At 52.3% G+C, this 14,118-nt stretch overlaps 1 protein-coding gene across 3 annotated transcripts in view; it reads left to right on the plus strand.

Annotated features, from left to right (window-relative positions):
• Positions 1-14,118, plus strand: part of WWC3 (WWC family member 3) — a 125,590-nt gene that overhangs the window by 93,765 nt on the left and 17,707 nt on the right. For 2 of the 3 annotated variants that reach the window (XM_061177793.1, XM_061177795.1), the window contains 8 exons: positions 492-1,057; positions 6,223-6,343; positions 7,221-7,295; positions 8,000-8,086; positions 9,173-9,365; positions 10,372-10,536; positions 10,962-11,113; positions 12,243-12,408. In XM_061177793.1, coding sequence (XP_061033776.1) covers positions 492-1,057; positions 6,223-6,343; positions 7,221-7,295; positions 8,000-8,086; positions 9,173-9,365; positions 10,372-10,536; positions 10,962-11,113; positions 12,243-12,408 — 1,525 coding nt within the window. The remainder of the gene's footprint in view (positions 1-491; positions 1,058-6,222; positions 6,344-7,220; positions 7,296-7,999; positions 8,087-9,172; positions 9,366-10,371; positions 10,537-10,961; positions 11,114-12,242; positions 12,409-14,118) is intronic. The other variant, XM_061177794.1, reaches the window with a different exon arrangement.

Below are 14,118 nucleotides of genomic sequence, written 5' to 3' on the forward strand. Positions count from 1 at the left end.
CCTGAATATCTTTAAAATCAGATTTGGATGCTCAGTAAGAGCTCCAGTTTTCAAGCACTTACCGTATCGTGAAGTGTAGTGTTAAGGGCTTTCTGGGTATTATTTTCTCAGTTCTCCTCCTCACAGCGCCTTGAGGCAGGAACCGCTATCATCCCAGCGCCGGGTGAGAAGGTGGGAGGCTGGGAAAGGGCAAAGCCCGTGACCAAATCAAATGCATTCAGCTAGTCTTGAGTTTGAGCTGGAACTTGAACTCGAGCAAGAGCCCTTGACGTTTACTACTGCTCTCTACTGACAATCAAAGAAACAAAGGAGATAGTCACGAAGGGGCGGGGGTGGAGGGGTGTCTTAAAACGCTCCGAGGTGTTGAAGAGGCGCCGGGTGAACGGGCCCGAGGCAGAGTTTTGCTCCTCGTGGAGCAGACCGGAGGCTCGGCTCGCGGTGGGGACGAGCAGGCTCCAGCCGCGGACTCCAGGCTGCTCTTCTCGTTTCAGCCTGTCCGCCAGCACCCTGACCGTCTCCTCGGGGAGCAGCCGCGGCTCCCTGGCCTCCAGCCGCGGCTCCCTGGCCTCCAGCCGGGGCTCCCTGAGCTCCGTCAGCTTCACCGACATCTACGGCCTCCCGCAGTACGAGAAGCCCGACGCCGAGGGCGGCCCGCTCCTGCGCTTCGACCTCGTCTCCTTCGACTCCCTGGGCCGGGACGCCCCCTTGGCGGAGGCCCCGGGCCCCGCGGGCCTCCACAAACAGAGGCGCTCCCTGGACACGCCGCAGTCCCTGGCGTCCCTGTCCTCGCGCTCCTCCCTGTCCTCGCTGTCCCCGCCCAGCTCACCCTTGGACACGCCCTTCCTCCCGGCCTCGCGAGACTCGCCCCTGGCCCAGCTCGGGGACGCCTTCGAGGTGGCGGGCCTGGGCGCCCTGGACAGGCTGCGCGCTCAGGCCTCCGCCTTGGGGGACGAAGACCCGCCGGGCGCGGCGTCCCTGCCGCCGCACGGGTGCCCCGGGGACGGGGAAGGACCTCGCGAGCGAGGACCCCAAGCGGCTGCCGGTCCCACGGCTGCACGTACGTACTGATGGGTCCGGTGGGTGCCCCGGGGCCGGGGAGGAAAGGTCTCGAGTTCAGGGAGGAAGCCAGCTGGCTCTGCTGTGGCCTAGTGAGCCCTCAGCTTAGGACCCTCCAGGGCAAGAGGAGGCCCGCACGCCCGCTCGCTCGCTCGCTCGCTCGTTCTGCGTGCTTTTGCCCTGGGTCCTTGAAATGTCATGGAAACTGGCAAAGTAGTCTTTCCCAGGCATTTGGCTTGTTTTCAGAATATACTGAATTGTCGAAAATGAGACAGTTCCTCCACATTCGGAGGCTGACAAAGAAGTACTCGGGCCTTCATGAACTCTCCAGGGCGTGTGCCCAGATGCAGCGTTCTGTGTGTGCCCGCCTCAGACCAGCCCTGGGACTGCTGTCTGGCTGTGGCCCGGCAGAAATCTCTACTTCGTTGGCCCTGTGACTTCATCTCTTCATCCTTTGTCCTTGTACTTTTTTTTTTTTTTTTTTTTTTGGCTGCGTTGGGTCTTCATTGCTGCGCGCGGGTTTTCTCTAGCTGCAGCGAGCGGGCGCTACTCTTCATTGCGGTGCGCGGGCTTCTCATTGCCGTGGTTTCTCTTGTTGCGGAGCACGGGCTCTAGGCGCGCGGGCTTCAGTAGTTGTGGCTCGCGGTCTCTAGAGCGCAGGCTCAGTAGTTGTGGCGCACGGGCTTAGTTGCTCCGCGGCATGTGGGATCTTCCGGGACCAGGGCTCGAACCCTTGCCCCCTGCATTGGCAGGTAGATTCTTAACCACTGTGCTACCAGGGAAGCCCTGTCCTTGTACTTTTCAAGGACATAATTCTGTCACGGAGGGAGTGAAAATATCAGTCCTTTCTACCGAATCGATTTCTCTGCTGCTCTTCAAATCCAGAAACATGTAGCCATGAGAATTTCATCCGTCCAGTTGGTGTTAATTCAGCTTCTGCTTGGTGCCAGCGTCTGTCAGCTTGTAGCCCACATGGAAAACCAAATTGCTGTTCTGGGGAGTATTCTGGCTGATGGCTGGTGCACAAAGCAGAGTCTGGGCTTCAACCCTCCTTATCTTCACCCCGAGTGCTTTTGTGAGCCAACCTCTAGCGACTTTAACTTCCTTAATTTTTAGAGAAGATCAGAACAGGCCTCTCATTCCTGAAGTTCAGCCCACTTAATTTTTATTTGCACAGCAAAACTGTTTTTAGACATTCCATTTAGGCGAACACTAGATAATTTGTATAGCATAGTGGATCTCAACCAGGGGTGTTTTTGACCCCTGGAGATACTTGGCAGACATTTTCAGTTGTCGCACTTTGGAGCTGGTGGGGTGCTACTGGCATCTGGTAGGTGGAGACCAGGGGCAAGGCTCAACATCCTACAGTGCACAGCATGGTCCCCATCTTGGCTGGAATGATCCAGCCAAGATGTCAAGAGTGCCGAGGCTGAGAAACCCTGGTTATGTACTGTTAAGCAGTCAGCAGCAAAAGGTGGAAATAAAACGTGAATACAAAACCAGGGTGATGTAGCAGAAATGGCTTCGAACTAGCAGCTTATACCCAGATTCTGTTCTCTGCCCTGTTGACTCACTAGCTGTGCGACCTTGAGCGCAACTTTAGATGGAGCTGAGTCTCAGCTTCTGTGCCCTTGAATGAGGTGATCTTTATGGGCTCTTCCATTCACCACCATTCTGTTACCTGTCGGGTTTTTTTATATGTACCTGTGCGGGTTATTATATATATGTAAGATAATAGTCTCTTGTAGCATTTATGTGCTTAACCAGAGATCCATTATGTTCTGCGGCAGCCCCGGGCCTTTTTGGCATCTCTATTATTTTGATGTCTCCCCCTCTGCGTTTGCAAACACACCTTTCATATCCCCAGGTACGTTATTTCTGTAATTCACATGTACGGGGGAACTTTATTCACTTTGTTCTTTGTTGTAATCACAGGTTCAGTGCTCCATGTTTATTCAAAAAAGAAAATACAAAATAAGGACTGAATCGTGCATGTGTTGTTGCTTGAGCTTCCTCTTCTCAGTGTCCACCCCCCCATACCAACTTTTCTTTAAAGGCTGAGATACAAGAGTGTCTGTCTACTTATGCAGAAAATCCACACAAGGTCCAGCACCGCTTTTGGTCCAGGGGAAAGACTGGGTGGGAAGGAGAAGAGCTGACTTAATTTCTGATCCTGATTTCTTTATTTTTCTTTCCTACTTTGTGGTGGATGTTACAGTGCTTCAAGCTTCTTAGACTGGGAGGTCTTTGCTTATGGTGTGGTCAGATACTGCCACCTGGTGGTGCGTTCACATATGACACTCTGAGTAGAATACAAACTAGAGGTACCTGACTTAGTGAATGGGTCTTGGTAAGTGCTCTCGCAGAGCTGGGTTGGGTGAGCAGCTTCAGGCATGGACATAGGGTGACTCCTTGCCTCCCTTGATGCTTATGAAGCCTAGAGTCATCGCAGCTTCATAAAGTTGGCGAGGATCTCAATACTCGTTACATTAACCCCACCCCTCATTTATGACGCCCGAGGTCACGTAGTTCCCTCCACTCTCCAGTCTGACTAAGAACAGTACAGTCTAAGTTTGACTCAAGCAAGCTTTAGCGAGAAAAATTTTTAGTAACATAAGATTCAGAATTGCCTATTGTGTTTTAAATCAACCTGAGGGGACAGAAGGTGGGGCAGGGGAGTGCGGAAATAAACTGTCATCTTTAACCGTTTTTACATGTTTACTACAATTTTATCTTCCCCACATTTTAAAAGTCAAATGTGTCATGATTTTGAAATCCGTTCCTATTTTCATTTCCCACTGGTATTTGCTAATATAAGTCCGTAAGTATTTTGACCTTGTTCATCTGTTTATTGATGTTTTTTATTACATTCATACCCTGTTTAAAATTGTTGGCTTAAATTCTACAGTTTTTTCACTTTGTGCCTTTTTTTTTTTATCTCTTTTCTCATGCGGCTCGACAGAAACGTTCACTGTAAGTGACCTTGGACTTCCGCTTCGCCTTGCTGGTCAGGCTGTGCCACATCTTTGTGCAGTGAATCAGTGTATTTAGGATGGTCAGAGTGTGGTCAAGAAGGGCATAGCTCATAGCTGTGCTTTAATGTAGCTCAACAGTTGCTCTTATTATTGTTGTTGTCGTTTGAACGGTATTCATCCTGGCTATGAAAGTTGTGTAAGAACTTTTCTAAGAGCTTGACGTATTTTTTCCTTCTTGTGTTTTTTTCCCCAGACTTTAACGCTTTCATTATTTTAATATGCCAGCTGGCAGCTTTGCCCACGGTGTGATTTTCCTTATACTTTCCTCCCTTTTGTCAAGCAGCGTTGCTGTCCTTAGGTCTCAGTGTCTGTGTGTCTGTGTTTAATGATGGAAGGGTCAGAGGTTTATAAAATGAATGTGTGGAAGCTTGTTTATTCCTTACTTCACTGGCGTTGCTCCCCACTTTCCGTCTCGTTGCCTTGAAGCCCGAGAGCAGACGGTTGCGGTGTGTACTGTGGAGTGTGCCGTGTGCTTTCTTTCTCACCCAGGGCAAGTGCTGACCGTACCTCCTTCTGTCAACTCCTGCATCCGGTTGCTCCGTGAATGTGCTAAGCCCAGGATCACTGAGGGTTGATTCCCCCATTTCCTTTCTCTCTTCATCCACTTTCATTGCAGTGAGAGAGCAATTTTGTCAGTCACACCATTGGGTTGCCTGGAAGTTAACTGGATCATTGTGCGGTGTTACTTCCTTAAAGGCATGTAAGGCCGAGTGTCAGGGCTGGGAATGGAAGTAGTGAGCCGTTGTGTTTGCTGGGGTTCCATGCAGCAAACTGAGGGGTTCTCTCTGCAATTCAGAGCTGGGGGCTCTGGGTCCTTCCGTGGGGCAGGGGTGACGAGCAGAGCTGGACTTGGGAGTCGTCATCTACGATCTGAGAGTCGGTGCCTCCGGCCACCCCAGGACGGAGCCAGCTTCTGCCCCTGACCGAGGCGGAGCCGGTGGCCCCCACGCTGGGCGCTGCAGACCTTTGAAAGGTCGGCTTTTGTCTGCAGTTAACATCGTGAGACCAAAGGCCACAGCCCTGTCTGTTTTGTACCCCGATGAATGTGTTTGGGTTTAATTGTTGTTGTGAATAATAATTTGGCTGAAAAGAGAGATGGTCATTGGTGGACTCGCTATTTCCCTCAACTCAGGGGTGCACAGGTGTCTAGATTTTCAATTTCTAGAGCTTAGATGGCCGGAGAACATAGAAGGACAAGAGGGGCCTGCATTATTAATAAGAGGCATTGTGATGCCAGAGTGAGGCTCAGTTTGGGGCTTCGTGGTTTAAGCCTGTGTTCTAACCGTGTGTGCCTCTCTCAGAAGCGTTGAGGTTCCTGTGTCCGTCGCCACATTTAGCAGCAGGAGACGACATGCCTGTTTCTCTTGCTTTTATTAAAAGGAACTTGTTGCTGTGAGGGAAGGAGTAGAAAGAATTGATGAAATGGTAAAAGGGAAAATGTCAGTGGTTGTCTTGGGCTCTTGGTTAAAATAGATATGAGACAAAAATAAGCTGCCCAGTGATGGTCCTTTCTAATCCCAGGAGACAGTTCTGGAAGCCAGCCTGGCCCCAGGGCTGCTGAGGAGGGCGCTGCAGTTAGAGCGGCAGAGGGGTCACGGAGACGTTGGCAGAGGCCGAGTCTGGGTGCCTCTGTGTCCTCTGACTTGAAAGTCACTCTATTTTGTTGGGGGTTATTTGATGATTTTTAAAAACTCTGTCTTCTGATTATAAAGCAGTGTGGCCTATGTTCCTTGTATAAAGTATGGAGAATACCAAGCAGCGTCAAGGAAACACCCCCCCTCCCACTTCTCAGAGAGCGCGCTGCCATCCGCATGCAGGCGAAATCTCTCTCCCGGGCTTCCCGTGTGACGCTCTCTCAAAGGGCCATGCCAAGGGCCTTCCCGCCACCTTCTGACCTGTGCGCTCATTAAGGAGGTGAAAGGAGCTTGATGATCATTTAAAGAGCTTTTAAAGAAGTAGCCAGAAGCCTGTTTCTTCCATTTTCCAATATAAGAAAAGACTGGAGCAGAGTGCATGTAAACACACATCTGCACACGTGCTGGCCTGTCTCTGTCCCTTCGTGCCTTTGTCTGCTCTGCCCTGGGCTCCCGCGCTGTCGCCTCCTGAGCCCGGCCGTGTCTCTCGCTTGCAGCAGTGACCCCCCGAGAAGACAGCGCCCAGAGGCTGGAGCGGAGAGTGCACTGCGTGTCTGCCTGCCTGTCCGATTACTCGCTGGCCAGCGACAGCGGCGTGTTTGAACCTCCCACTAAAAGGTTAGAAGCTGACCTTCTCCCCTTCCTGGGCTGACTTCCCAAAAGGCACCCCTGCCGAAACCTGTCTGGCTTGACACTCTGTGTGTCTCCGGGGTGCAGCTCTTCTGGCTTCTCTCCATGCGGGAGGGGCCCTGAGCATCCCCACGGACCCCCTCTCCTCCCAGGTGGCGTCTGGGGACTGGCCTGGCTTCGGACATCTAGGATGACTGCTTTCTCTCCGGCCCTGGGGGTTGGAAGGCATGATCCTAGTAGAGCGGGAAAAGGAGAACCAGTGTGCAAGAGAGACCTGCTTTTCTAGAAAGGACGTTCACTAGAAATGGATGTTCCCCCCGTCCCCTTTCCTTCGCTGGAGGAATCACTTTGCAAGGACAAAACCCCTTGTGGGCTTTATTTTGTTTGAGACCTTTGATGTCATTTTTTCAGCTCAGATGTCTGTATGCATTTCACTTGTCGCCAACTTTTTTTTTTTTTTTTTTGGCTGCGCTGCTCAGCTTGCGGGATCTTAGTTCCCTGACCAGGGATCGCACCCGCGTCCCCTGCAGTGGAAGCGCGGAGTCTTAAACCACTGGAGCACCAGGGAAGTCCCCCCTGCAAAGCTTTTAAAAGTATATGTTTTTGAACGTTGTTGTGAATATCACGTGTGGTTTTGAGAGGTATTTTCTCAAAAAGGCCACTTCGCCAGCAGGTACCCTGGGAGGTGACATCATGGATCCTGGGGACCTGCCGTGCCCTGTCAGTCACTTAAAGCATTTATTTATGTCGCAACTTAATAAAGCCCTTCTCAGTAAGAAGCACCCCTAGTGTGAGAGAGCTTCTGCGGAGCCCGAGGTAAGCAGGTCCCCTCGGAATAACGCGGTGCCTTTCCGGTTGTGCGCAGGAGTGAGGATGCCGACGAGCCTGTGCCTGGAGACGCTTGCGGTAACGAGGGGCCCCAGATCCATGTTGGATTTTTGTGAGTACAGAAGGCTCCTTCCCTGTTGCTCATAAAGACGACGGGTAGATTGGGGCCCGCCCGGCGACTCACACCTCCACACACAGGCCAGGAGGCGTGGGGGGACCCGCGTGATCCGGCTGCTGGTCCCTGGCCTGGGTACCCCCGGGCCCATCTCAGCGGTCTCAGGTGAAGGGACAGAGGTGGCGGGAAGGAGAGATGGGCAAGAGCGGCTCCACTGCCGTCCTCCAACACCGAGTCACAGCTGGGGACTGTCACCCCATGGGCACGGTCAGGCCCTCGGGGAAGTTCCCGCCGGAGCTGGGGTAGCCAGGTGCTGTGCAACACTAAGCGTTTTGGTTTCTAGCTGCAGTGTCTATGAAGGCAGTAACCAGCAGTGTTCAGGCGAACGAGGCAGGATGATCACATCCCAGCAGCTTTCTTTTGCTCACTCTTGTCATCCTAGTGTTTCTCGGCACTCGTGACATTCGGGCTGGGTCATTCTTGGTTGGGGCCGTCCTGTGCCCTCTGGGGTGTTGAGCAGCAGCCCTGGCCTCCACCCACTAGATCCAGTAGCCCCCCCTCCACTCAGTGTGACAGTAAGAAACGTCTCTAGACTTTGCACAGGTCCCCTGGGGGTGGGGTGAGGACCACTGCGGTAGTTCAAGCAGGATTTCTCCACCGTGGGGCATTTGCAGCCTGTGAACGTGCATTTTATTTTCTAGGCACGACAGTGCCAGCGAGTGTCTCCTCGTGAACGTGCTCCAACTGAAGAACTTTGCCGGGCTGGTGGTGAAGGAAGACTGCAAAATGTAAGCTCCCGCGCCGGTGGGGGCCGTGTCCTCCCCCCGGGCCCTCCTCCACACGGCACCGCTGGCTGACCTGCTGCACGTGGCAGTTTGGGGAGGGAAAAGACTGTCTTGGAACCTGAATTTAGAATAACACGCCAGGGAATGTCTGTCTGAAATCTAAAGGATTGTAAGTTTTAAGAAGAGGCTGGTTTATTTTTTGAGGCAGGTGGAGTTACTGGAGCCAGGCTGGTTATGTGCCGTGGCCATGCTGACAAAGTGCCGGGTGCCCATCATCGGCAGCGTTGGGGCTTAAAACGTCCATCCTGGTCACAAGGCTGGTGGCGACACAGCCACACTCGGCTCTTGAGATCTGATGAGGTGCCTGAAGAGGCCTCAGGCTGGGATCAGGCATCCTTGTCCGAGCAGGGAGAAGGAAATCTGTGTTGTTCCCGGTGGGGAGATGGGTGCCCGATGGGAGTGTGAGGTCCCACTTACCCTGGCGGGTGAACCCACCTGTGATGGGTGTTCAGGCCCGAGGGTGCCCTCCCCTTCCGTGAGTCGTCTTTGTAAACTGGCCTCCCGAAGGCCTAGGAAGCAGCCTGGTGTTCAGCGGCTGAGGGTTCGCCCTGATGGTGTACTTCACTCCACTGATGCTGGAGCTTCTCCTGGGTGCTGGCTTCCGTGCTGGGGGCAGACAGGGCCGGGAGCCCAGCCTGGCGGGTGCCTGGGTGGGCGAGCAGTCTGAGAGGCAAGGCAGGTAGAGCTTGGAGAGGGAGCCAAGGGGCCGTGGAGAGATCAGTGCAGATGTTTTCCCACAAAGATGGTAAAAGCAGAACCTCCGTTTGAGTCCCCCTGAAGTCCTAACCACTGACTTGGAAGTCTTCTCTTTGTGATTGGGTTTTCCCCCCTGATCTCCAGGGGCACGTAAGTTCTTTGGGCTTACTCTTAGTTGAGAAAAGGATCTTTTCCAAAAGACACTAGAATTCTGCACACGGGCAGTGGAACAGAGCGGCGTATGTGCACACGTATGTGGTCCATGCGTGTCACGTGCAGATGTGTCAGTGAGCGCTGCCTCTGTCTGCTTTTTCCTTCCTCTCTTGGTTCCAGACACATCCGCGTCTATTTGCCCCCGCTTGACTCCGGCACGCCAAACACTTACTGCTCTAAGGCTCTGGAATTGCAAGCCCCCCTGATATTTAATGAAGTTTTCAGAATCCCTGTGCATTCAAGCATGGTGACGTTGAAGTCCCTTCAGTTATACGTGTGCTCAGTGAATCCGCAGCTGCAGGAAGAACTGCTGGTACGGCGCCCTCCTCACCCTCTCCTCCTCCCTCCCCTCCTTCCTGTGTCCTGCGGTGGGGCACTTAGAATTTGTCCTGATGTCAAGTGATCTCTGTAGCTGGGAGGGCAAAAAGGGATGATAAAACCCCTTATCTTGTCAAGTGTTCTGTAATTTACATATATTATCTCAGCTAATACTTGCAAAACTCCTATGCAACGGCTTCTGCATTATCCCTGTCTTGCGTCACGGGAACTGATAAAAGTTGGGTTGAGAAATTTGGCAGATAGAAGTATAGGATGGTCAGTTAAATTTGAATTTCAAATAAACTATGGATGCCTTTTACTGTAAGTATGTCCCATGTAATATCTGGGACATACTTCTATTTAAAAAAAATCTGTTTATTTGAAATTGCAGTTCACCCAGATGCCCTCTTTTTTATCTGGCAACCCTATAACTGGGCAGGTCAGCAGTCCGTCTTCACCCCGGCCAGCCGGTGCAGGGCCAGGGCTTGGAAGCCAGGGTGCTTTCTTCCCGAGGTTGGAGTTTTCCCCCTTGGTCCCACCCCTTCAGCGGCAGAATTAGAGATTGGAGAGTTCCACCAGTCCTCTCTCTCTCTCTCTTTTTTTCTTTTTTTTTGGGGGGTGTGTGTGTGTGTTATTTATTTATTTATTTATTTACTTATATTATTTTACACCAGTCCTCTCTTTTTTCAAAAATTCCTGCTAGAATCAGCGGCTCTTCGAGTGGCAGATCCTGAGCCTGACCCACCATTCCACGTTGTCCATTCTCTGCCCCTGTTCCCCTTCTAGCACTTTCTGATTGGGCTGAACAAGCAAGCAAGGAGCCACCCCCATTACGATCCTTTTCGATGACTTTCATTTTACTGCAGTCCTTTGAATAGCAGTGACACATTGTATGGCCTTTCTGCTTAAGATTAAAGGGTGACCTTGATGCCCATTGGTTGTTAAGGTGCAGTCATTCAGGGCCTGTTCTGCTTTTTTTTTTTTTTTTTAACACCGCACAGGGCATTGCTCAGATTAACTTGGCTGATTACGATGGTTCGAGCGAGATGCAGCTGCGCTGGTACTCGGTGCAGGTGTTCACCGGCCCCGAGCCGCCCCGGCGGGAGGACGAGCGGCTGGGACACAGTGACTTCCGGGACACTGCACCCACCACGTCTGGAAAGACAGTAGGTGGCCTGGCTTTGAGACGGGCTTTTCCTGGGGACATTGTTTCTAAGAAACATGTGTGTAGACTTAGTCTTAGAACACAGTGGCGATGAAGAAGCAGGGTTTCAAGGGAAGTAATAAAAAGGGACTGTAGTGATGTATGTGGCCATTCATGATGATGTTCTTTAATGCAACATATTCATGATCATGAGTGATGCGTTGGTTGCTTTAAAATTTGAGTCCTCAGAGCTACATGGAAAGGCCAAGTTACTGTCTTGCTGTCAACCGGGGGTGAGCTGCTTCCTGCTGGAGAGCAGCCGGGGACGGCCACCAGCCCGGCAGCAGGGATGCTCCCCACGGGCCGTGCACGCGCCCGCTTTCCGCTTTGCCACCCGCACGCCGCTGGCCTCGGCTGCTTCTTGGCAGCGTCCCTTTCGTCCTGTAGGACGCGGTGACGGTGCTGCTGGCGAGAACCACGGCCCAGCTGCAGGCGGTGGAGAGAGAGCTGGCCGAGGAGCGGGTGAAGCTGGAGTACACGGAGGAGGAGATCCTGGAGATGGAGCGCAAGGAGGAGCAGGCCGAGGCCGTGTCCGAGAGGTGAGCGCGGCCAGCAGCCCCTCGGGGGAGAGGCAGCCGGGATGTTCGTCAGACACAACGCGATGTAGAATGTGTGCGGCGACTCTTCGGTACCTTTGCCCAGAAGTCGGGATTCTCACGGGGGATTGTATGCCAGTCTGCACGAGGGCAGTACATTGACCCCAGCTCTACGCGCAGGCTTTTCACCTTTCCTTCTGTTCCCCGAATTTCTCTCAAAGAGGGGGACTGTTGAGGGACTCCCTCTGCCCGGATTGAATACGATAGGGCCCTTTAAGTTTTGTCTTTTTCTTTATTAACTGCTTTATTGGGATATAATCTCCCTGCCATACGGTTCACCCATTAAGTGGACAATTCGCTGGTTTGCAGTGCAGGCACAGAGCTGTGCCGCCAACGTCACACTCAAGTTGAGGGCGTTTTCGTCGTGCCGAAAGGAAACCCCATACCCATTAACAGTCCGCCCGGTCCTCCCGGCCCCTGGCGACTGCCCGTCTGCGTGCCATCTCCAGGGATTTGCCTGTCCTGGGCCTTTCTTGTAAACGGAATCATGCGATGGCCCTTTACCTCTTCCCCGGAGCAGCCCGTGGGTGAACGCTTGACTCGGGGTGGGGCAGACGTGTCTGCAGTAGAGGAGTAGCTCAGATGGGCAGGCACCGCGAGTGGATCGCTTCCCTGCGGGTCCTTTCCGGCAGCACTTTCATGTTGCTTTACTTCCACGGTTTTCCACGAAGAGCATCATGCTTCCAAAGCTTGCTACTTCTTCCTGATGGCTTTCTCTGGATTTAGTTTCAAGAGGAATTTATTTTCGGAAGGGAAAGTGCACGGCAGAGGGGGAGGGTGTGTGTTCAGGGATGGGCAGGAGGCTGGGAGGGCTCGGGGAGAGGGGGTTCCGGGCTGCTGGCATCTTCAGCGGCTGCAATTGGGCGATACAGACAGACGGACCCTCTTCATGAAAGGCCTTGTAGCTCTGTCTTCCCCACGAAACAGAACTGCCTTTCATTTTATGAGAAAAGCAACCGTCTTCAGTCATTGGAAGCAAATATGGGGCGTCTCTGCTGCTGTGCTCTGAGTGCAGCAGTAAAGTCAGTGCCCTGATGAACGTCTTGGGGGCTTTTGCCATGCCCGCCTTCAGGAGTTGGCAAGCCGACTCGGTGGACAGTGGCTGTAGCAGCTGCGCCCAGACCAGCCCCCCGCACCCAGAGCCCTGCTGCGTTGCTGTCAGCTCCATCCACGGACACACGTTTGCTGGCCAGGCAGACCCTTACGGCCCCGAGAAACTTCAGCCCCCGCCTCTGAAGGTAAGCAGAAAAGGACAAAGGATTTCGCGGAGCCCCTGATGTTTTGCCACACAGCACCAGGCGCTGCCCTGGAAGGAGGGGCTGTGTGCCCTATGCGAGGGAATTGAAGTGAGTGGCCTCAGATCTGTAAACAGCAGGTACCATGGAAACGTCTGTCTACTCTAAATTAAAAGGAAGGGACAACTAAAAGGGGTGGATTTTTACTCCTTCATGTGCCCTCTTCAGGGCCGCGTGTGGCTCAGGGTGTTTCGTGGGTCCCTCACATTTTGGACGCTTGTCGTTGTTCTCCGTTTGTGACGTTAAGAGCAGCGAAGCATCCTTTTGGCCCTTCTGTTCACCCAATCCTAGTGGTGCCCATCACCGTATCTCCAGTGGGGAAATCTTTCAGGTTTGTGGTGACAAATGTCTAAGGAACCCAGTGGGGTTGGGAGACACTGTATCAGTGCTCGATTGCAACTTTGTTTCCCAACTGTTCAACTCATCAGAACATCTACCAGCACAGCCCCTGATCTCAGTCCAAAACACAGGTCCTGAGAAAAGTGAGAGCCTCCCGCTGGCAGCCTCCCGCACTGCAGCCCATGCAGTGCCTCGGGCGGAGATGTTCTGGGCGCGGCTGCCGGTCATGGCCATTATTCCTCTTTCTAAGACTTTGACGAGCGTTGGCCCACGTCAGGGGCAGTAGCTGTGGGAGGCTAGCTTGGTGTGTCCTCCTCCCTCAACTTTTAATTTTGAAGCACTTCAGATCTACAGAGAAGTTGCTAGAATAGTACAACGCATACTCGTATCCCCTTCACCTAGACTCCCCAGTTGTTAGTTCTTCACCACATTTGCATTCTCTCTTTCCATGTGCATGTGGTAGCTGCCAGGCATTGCAGATGCAACAGCAAAGAAACAAATGGGGGCAACAGACAGGGTAAACCAGTAAAATACAGCAGCGTTTGAGATAGTCAAAGGGACTACTGAAGAATGAGATGGTAGGGAAGCAGGGTTTGCATTTTTAGAAAGAATTACCATTTTAGAAAGGGTTACATTTAGAAGTGTAAATTGGTATCTACAAACATCAGGACTGTAAAATGGTGCAGCCGCTATAGAAAACAGTATGGAGGTTCCTCAAAAAATTAAAAATAGGGACTTCCCTGGTGGTGCAGTGGTTAAGAATCCGCCTACCAATGCAGGGGACACGGGTTCAAGCCCTGGTCCGGGAAGATCCCACATGCCACGGAGCAACTAAGCCTGTGAGCCACACGGCCCGCGTGCCCATGCTCGGCAACAAAAACAAGCCACGGCGATGAGAAGCCCGTGCATCGCAACAAAGAGTAGCCCCTGTTCGCCGCAACTAGAGAAAGCCTGTGCGCAGCGCCTGTGCGCAGCAGTACAGACCCAACGTAGCCAAAAATAAATAAATAAATAAATTATTTTTAAAAAAAATTAAAAATAGAAATACCGTATGATCCAGCAATTCCACTTCTGGATGTACATCCAAAAGAGCTGAAAGCAGGTCTCCAAGAGATACTTGCACATCCACATTCATAGCAGCATTATTCACAGTAGCCAAGAGGTGGAAGCAGCCCATGTGTCCATCGACAGCTGAATGGATAAGGAAAAAGTGGTATATATGTACTATGGAATATTAGCCTTAAAAAGGAAGGAAGTCACATCACAGGCTACAACATGGATGAAGCTTGAAGACATTGTGCTAAGTGAAATAAG

The sequence above is a fragment of the Eubalaena glacialis genome, chromosome X (assembly GCF_028564815.1).
Source record: "Eubalaena glacialis isolate mEubGla1 chromosome X, mEubGla1.1.hap2.+ XY, whole genome shotgun sequence".
NCBI lineage: Eukaryota > Metazoa > Chordata > Mammalia > Artiodactyla > Balaenidae > Eubalaena > Eubalaena glacialis.